Here is a 6,364-nt window from a genome sequence, read left to right on the forward strand (position 1 = left end):
CTAGGATAACAAAGGCATCCTTTGCTGAGGTGCAGAAGTTGGTGCTGTTGATAGCTGTGGCTGTATATGCGTTCTGGAAAAAGGAGAGTGAAGATTTATTCATGGAACGATCAGGTATTTTAGACAGATGGAGGGGAAGGTAAGGAGAAGATACAGCTTCTGAATAAGTCACATTAGTCACATGATGTTAATGAACAAAAATTCCCTTGAGAGCTGTTGAATCAAGCAGTATGTACCAGCTTACAGAAGACTACATGAAGTACAGAATTACTATTCTTCTCCTGACTTGCTCATAATTTATGTATTAACAAGTTTGTTCAAAAAAACCCTAATTAAACAGATTTTGCAATTTCTCTGCAGGAGGAGGTGAGCAGTGGCACAGCTACAGAAATGAAGTCGCTAGAAAAAATATCTGGGAACATAAAAGAGTTTGAGAGTCATACAAGTCAACTAGGATAATTTCTAAGTACTTCACTAGACTGCATTCAAGATTAGTCAGGACATTTTTCAAGGATGACACTAGGTTTTTTAAATGCTTTCTTTTCAGTGAAAAAGATATTAGCAAGATATTTACATATATACTTATGAGAGGTGGAACTACAGACCAATAAATCCACATTTACAAGGGGTCTGACCAGTCAGTGTGCTGTAACTTGCAACGCTTTTTCCACTTTGTAGACAATGATGACAATTTGATGTTTTGTATAGTTTTTACACTGTGTGAATAATAAATATTACACCTAGAAAAGCTTAACTCTCTTTTCATGGCAAACATATTTTGAAACTCAGATTTAGTTTGAAAGAGCAGACATAAGGGGAAGATCTCCAACCTTCAAACAAATTGTTAGAAAGTTGAGATACCATATTCACAAAGATGAATATTGGCTATGTTTTAGTCTCTGTTTACATTGCAAAGGTCAATGCAGTGATTTGCAGTGTACTTTCAGTAACAGAGACAAGACTGAAGTACTGTCATTCAAGTTCAGTTCCAAGTGCGATGTTATGTGTCAGCCTTAGATTACAGTCTGGGAACACATATATATTATTATCAGCCCTTACATAAAACTTGAATGTGGAAAATATTACCTGATTTAGGTATGTCAGGCACTTTTCTAGACACCAAAGGCAGCAGATGCAGGCTTTAAGCATACAGCGAGCACAAGCATTTTCCTAGGGAAGCGAAAACAAAGACATAGAATAAACCCAACAGATCTTAAGAAAACAATATTCCTTTGTGTTTCAGTAACTGATACTCAGCCTCCTAACTTAAGCAATCTCTATCAGTCCCATGGTCCTTTAAACACTAAATATTCATACAACCATAGAATGGTTTGTTTGGAAGGGACCTCCCCCCACCACAGGCATGGACACTTTCCACTAGACCAGGTTGCTCAAAGCCCCATCCAATGTGATCTTGAATACTTTCAGGAGGGATGGGGCAACCCTAACCCTAACCCTAACCCCTCTAGGTAACCTGTTCCACTGCCTCATCACCCTCAGTGTGAAGAATTTCTTCCTTACATCTAATCTATTCCAAAACAAGACTTCCAGCCTTCCACACTGATCAAATTAAGAGGTAACCATGTCAGGCCTTGAGTTTTGATAAGAAAACAAAATCTATTTCTCTTACTTTTCCTTTGAGCTGTGTATGAATATACATAAGAATCATTCGCGGTATCTTCACTAGTGTGATAATGAAAGACCCTTTTGCTACTGTTCCTAGGTGGTAACAAACAAGGCGATTAACAGATGCCAGAATAGGAGTAAATGGCAGATTTCTTTTCTCCCTGTTGAAAAAAGAAAAAGAATGGAGTGATCAGTATGTACGTGATACCATCTAGAAGTGCTGCAAATTCTCAAAAAAATAATATGCAAAAGGAATAAATTACCCTTATACTAGGTTTCAGGGTATACTGTTCACTCCACCCTGAGAGTCACTGATTTGTCTCTAGTGTAGTAAGAATAAAATAAGGAATCAGTATGTCATACAGGTAGTGTAATGGTGCATCCCATTCCTCCCCTCCCACCTTGGGCCATACTATGATCTCAGAAATGCTTGTTAGGCTTTGGTCTTGATGAACAGCACTTGGGCTAAGCTCCTTTTAGGCTTCTCAGAAACAGTCTGTTCCCAGGAACTTTGGCTATCTAATAAACTCTTGTATTTTAATAGATAGCCTTGGAAACTTATTTTTTGTGCTTGAATAACAACTTAAGTGTAACAACAATTTTGTTATTGAACTTTCAAAGAAAGTTGCCAACCCTAGTTGTGGCCAGAATGGAAAGTTACTACAACTAAAGCCAACTGTCTTGTGACCCCTTGTTTATAACAGTGGTTCAAAGTGAGACTCTTGGAATTCTCCTGGACCACAGCAGGCTGTCTGTCATCATCAATCTCTCTCTGAGTGGGACACCTCTCAGAGCTAGCAAACTCTCTGGTTTGCAGCACTTGGAGGACCAATGTCAAAAGCCAATGACAAAGTCTGGGCTCCACTTCTCAAGCACCAACCCTCCACCCACTGAGAAGATGCAAAGGTATCCAACGTTGAGTACTTCACTGAGTTTGAAGGGAATTTTTCACAGGTACACCTTATACAGACTCCTCTAGGTCTATGTGTGTGAGTGAGTATGAATATGCTATAGCAAATGTACTATGAATGTTAGATTGGTAAGTTAGGCCTGTTACTTACTCTTGTGCTTCTAGTAAATTCTATAGAATCTTTTGATAAATTGTTTAAATTAGGCTAGTGATTAAGTGCTGTTAAAACATTTAGGCCTAAACTGTTGGTCAAGTCTAGGGCTAAGTGTGGCAAGGGGGTTCACTCTGAACCTCCGAAATAATGGGTCTCCCTCATTCCTTTTTATCCTTATCCTTTCCCATCCTTACCCCTTTTCCATCCCCAGCCTTCATGTAAATAATTTTAGGTTGATTTAATTTTATATTTTAGTCCAGTTTTTCCTGTGTGTTATGCTTTCACTTTTGTATTAAACCTGTTTTTGCCAATACCTTTGCCTGTGATTATTTGAGTGATCTAACCACTCACTGGAGACAGGTAGTCTTACTAGCAGTTGGTTGCATTGCCACTATTAACAACTCGTAGTTTCTATAAAGTTACATTTGACGGTGTGCAATTCAAAACATTCCGAAAAGTAAGAAGCAATGCTAATATTTTTTCAGTCAGACTATTGGTAAACTTGCCTTCTCCTCCTCCCCTGTTCATTGGAAATCTTTGTACAGGCTTTGGAGAAGTTGTTACTAAATTATTAGGTGAAATATTTTCTCAGATTTTTTGCATTTCTGATTTTGCTATTATATCCTCAAGGAACCAGGTGCTGAACCTTAAAACAAGTTATTTAAATGCAATGGAGCTAGATCACTTTTAATATATCAGATGAATACTCACTTTCATGTTTTGAAGCCATTCCCTCTTGAAGTGTTTATTTTTCTTTCCTAACAAGGAAGCCACTTCTATTTCTCTCTCAAAGAACAGCTCTATCAACCATTTAAAGAATACCTCTTCTTTATTAGAAATAAGAGCATGATAATAAGCATGTTAAAGGAACATGTGCAAACATTCCAAAGATAAAATATCTCCCCAGCTTGGGAGAGATGCGAGTTTCATTCAGAAAAGAAAGAAAAGTAGAGTCTTCATTCCATGAAACTAGTATCTGCAGAACTTAATCCTAGAATGCTATTGATTAAAATATGTTTACCCTGTATTTTCTTTCAATTAACTTTTTGAGCTGAGGTGGAAAAAGCCAAACTGTACTCCCCATTGGGCACAATCACATAAATTGCTTGAGCCTTATACCCAGGCAACCCAAACACTTCCTTGTCTTCAGGTAAATATAACTGAGGGCAGAGTCTGTAATGCAGAACATTTTGAGGTCTGTTATTGCCCAAGTTGAAAGAAATCCATCTGGCTAACGTGAATGAACATTGAACATATGTAAAACATTTCTCCATGGATAACTTCATCTCATTTGTGGTGGAAAGACGCTAATATGCGAAATAATGAGTAAGTCCAAATAAATGATAGAAAACACAAAATTACAGATGGAGCATATGCCTTGCTGAGCAATCTATTCCAGTGCAGACTTATTGTCTTTCCTCCATATTTTCCTTGTTCTTTACTCAATCTAGTTTAATCATGCACAAGACTACACCCCTGTAACATCTTGTAATCACTTCATAGATGTATTTCATTGGTATACAAGAGGACTTGTCATTAACAAAATAACAGAATTTCTGACAGCACAGTAAGTTCATTCCTTGTCTTTGATATTATTTTAAAGACTAAGGCACAAAAGGAGTCAAATGTAATTCAGATAGCACCCTCAATTAAAAAGACAAGCCAATTAAAACATTTGTGATCTGAATCACGCACTTGAAAAATATCTGCATGCATTATTTCAAAACAGACTGACTCTTAAAACAGAGTATGGTTGCTGGATATTACTACAAATTTTTACACACAACATTACTCATATGAAAGGCTAGAAACACATACCAAAACCCACCAGGTGAACTACATGAGTATTAGGATACTAATGCTCTTTTTCACTTGGGGACAGCACTTCAACATCTATCTTAGTTTTCCTTTCTAAAGTAAACCACCTTTGTTAAATATCTTGTCAATATCTTCGACTCATGCTGGTCTTCATCCAGAGGGTTGTATTTATAGTTTGGAAAAGATGTTGAGAACATCTGACATAAAATTACTCATCTAGCCCCTGAACAATGATGTGCTGGTTTGTGGGGTTTTTTAAAGAAACATATGAACTACTAGATCTATAATGACATGAGGAGAAGCTTCATTCAACTCTCACTCTGCAAAGCAGGTCTTAGTGTACTTGCTTCTTTGCCTTATCAAAAAGAGTGCAGCAGTTCTGTGCTGCATAACAAAACAATACGTTAGATCACTTAAGTATCATTTATTCTCATTAAATACTAACAAATCATCTGATACCACACTTTTTTTTCTGAAAAACCTGGATCCTAAATGGCTACATAAGCCATGTATTAATGACTTATTTAAGGTAAACTTTAAGCAATCTTAGTTTCAGAAAGTGTTCAAATACTAGAGACTATAATGAAGTTTGCAATTTTTGAAATCAGCTTCTTACCTCTGTAAAGCAAAATTCTTCATTGGTAAAACCATTGCTTAATAATCAGTATTTCCTTCTTGGAAGGATACATGCAGAAGAGCCAGCACAAACTATACCCTGATACACAATTTAGTACACAGATATATATGAGTGAGGCCCCCATAATACAGGAGGAGATGGCTAGTGACCTGCTATGCCAATCAGACATTCACAAGTCTGTGGACCTTTATGGGATCCACCCCAGCTTAACGAAGGAACTGTTGAAAGAACTTGCCAAACCACTCTCAGTCACCTACTAACAGTCCTGGTTAACTGAAGAAGTTTTACCTGACTGGAAACTAGTAAATGCAATGCCCATCTACAAGAAGGGTCAAAAGGATGATTCAGGGAACTACAGGCCTGTAAGCCTAACCTTGGTTCTGGGCAAGGTCATGGAGGAGATAATCCTGAGTGCCACAACATGGCACATGGAGGACAACCAGGGGATCAAATCCAGCCAACATGGATTTATGAAAGGAAGGTTCTGTTTGACTAAACTGATCTTCTTTTATAACAAAGTGCCTCACATAAGTGGATAAAGGGAAGGCTGTGGATATGGTCTGTCTGGACTTCAGTAAAGCATTTGACATCATCTCCCACAGCAGCATCCTAAAAAAAGTCTGCTCATGGCTTGGATGGGTGGACTCTTAAGATGGGTAAAAACCTGGCTGAATGGCCAGGCCCAGAGAGTTGTGGTAAATGGAGCTAAACCCAATTGCTGTCTGGTCACTAGTGATGTTCCCCAAGGTTCAATATTGAGGCCAGTCCTATTTAACATCTTTTCTGATGATCTGGATATTGGGATTGAGTGCACCCTCAGCAAATTTGCAGATGACACTAAGTTGGGTGGGAGTGTCGATGTGCCTGAGGGTAGGAAAGCTCTACAAAGAGACCTGGACCAACTTGATCAATGGGATGAGAACAACTGCATGAGGTTCAATAAGGTGAAGTGCTGGGTCCTGCACTTGAGACGCAACAACTCCATGCAATGTGACAGGCTGGGGGAGGAGTGGCTTGAGAGTTGTTTGTCAGAAAGGGACTTGGGGGTGCTGGCTGACAGCTAGCTGAACATGAGACAACAGTGTGCACAGATGGCCAAGAAGGTCAATGGCATCTTGGCCTGTCTCAAGAAGAGTGTGGCCAGCAGGACTGTGGAAGTGATCGTCCCCTTGTACTCTGCATTGGTGAGGCCACATGGAATCATAGAATTTAAGGGTTG

At 38.6% G+C, this 6,364-nt stretch overlaps 1 protein-coding gene across 1 annotated transcript in view; it reads right to left on the reverse strand.

Annotated features, from left to right (window-relative positions):
* LOC103801480 (choline transporter-like protein 1) overlaps window positions 1-1,795 on the reverse strand; it is a gene marked incomplete at its 5' end in the record, with an annotated part of 7,448 nt that extends 5,653 nt beyond the window's left edge. The window contains 3 exons of the mRNA XM_009073896.1: window positions 1-73; window positions 1,087-1,170; window positions 1,631-1,795. The exon at window positions 1-73 is cut by the window's left edge and continues 74 nt beyond it. Coding sequence (XP_009072144.1) covers window positions 1-73; window positions 1,087-1,170; window positions 1,631-1,795 — 322 coding nt within the window. The remainder of the gene's footprint in view (window positions 74-1,086; window positions 1,171-1,630) is intronic.
* Between the last annotated feature and the right edge of the window lie 4,569 nt (window positions 1,796-6,364).

This window comes from Acanthisitta chloris, unplaced genomic scaffold, assembly GCF_000695815.1.
Source record: "Acanthisitta chloris isolate BGI_N310 unplaced genomic scaffold, ASM69581v1 scaffold10194, whole genome shotgun sequence".
Lineage (NCBI taxonomy): Eukaryota > Metazoa > Chordata > Aves > Passeriformes > Acanthisittidae > Acanthisitta > Acanthisitta chloris.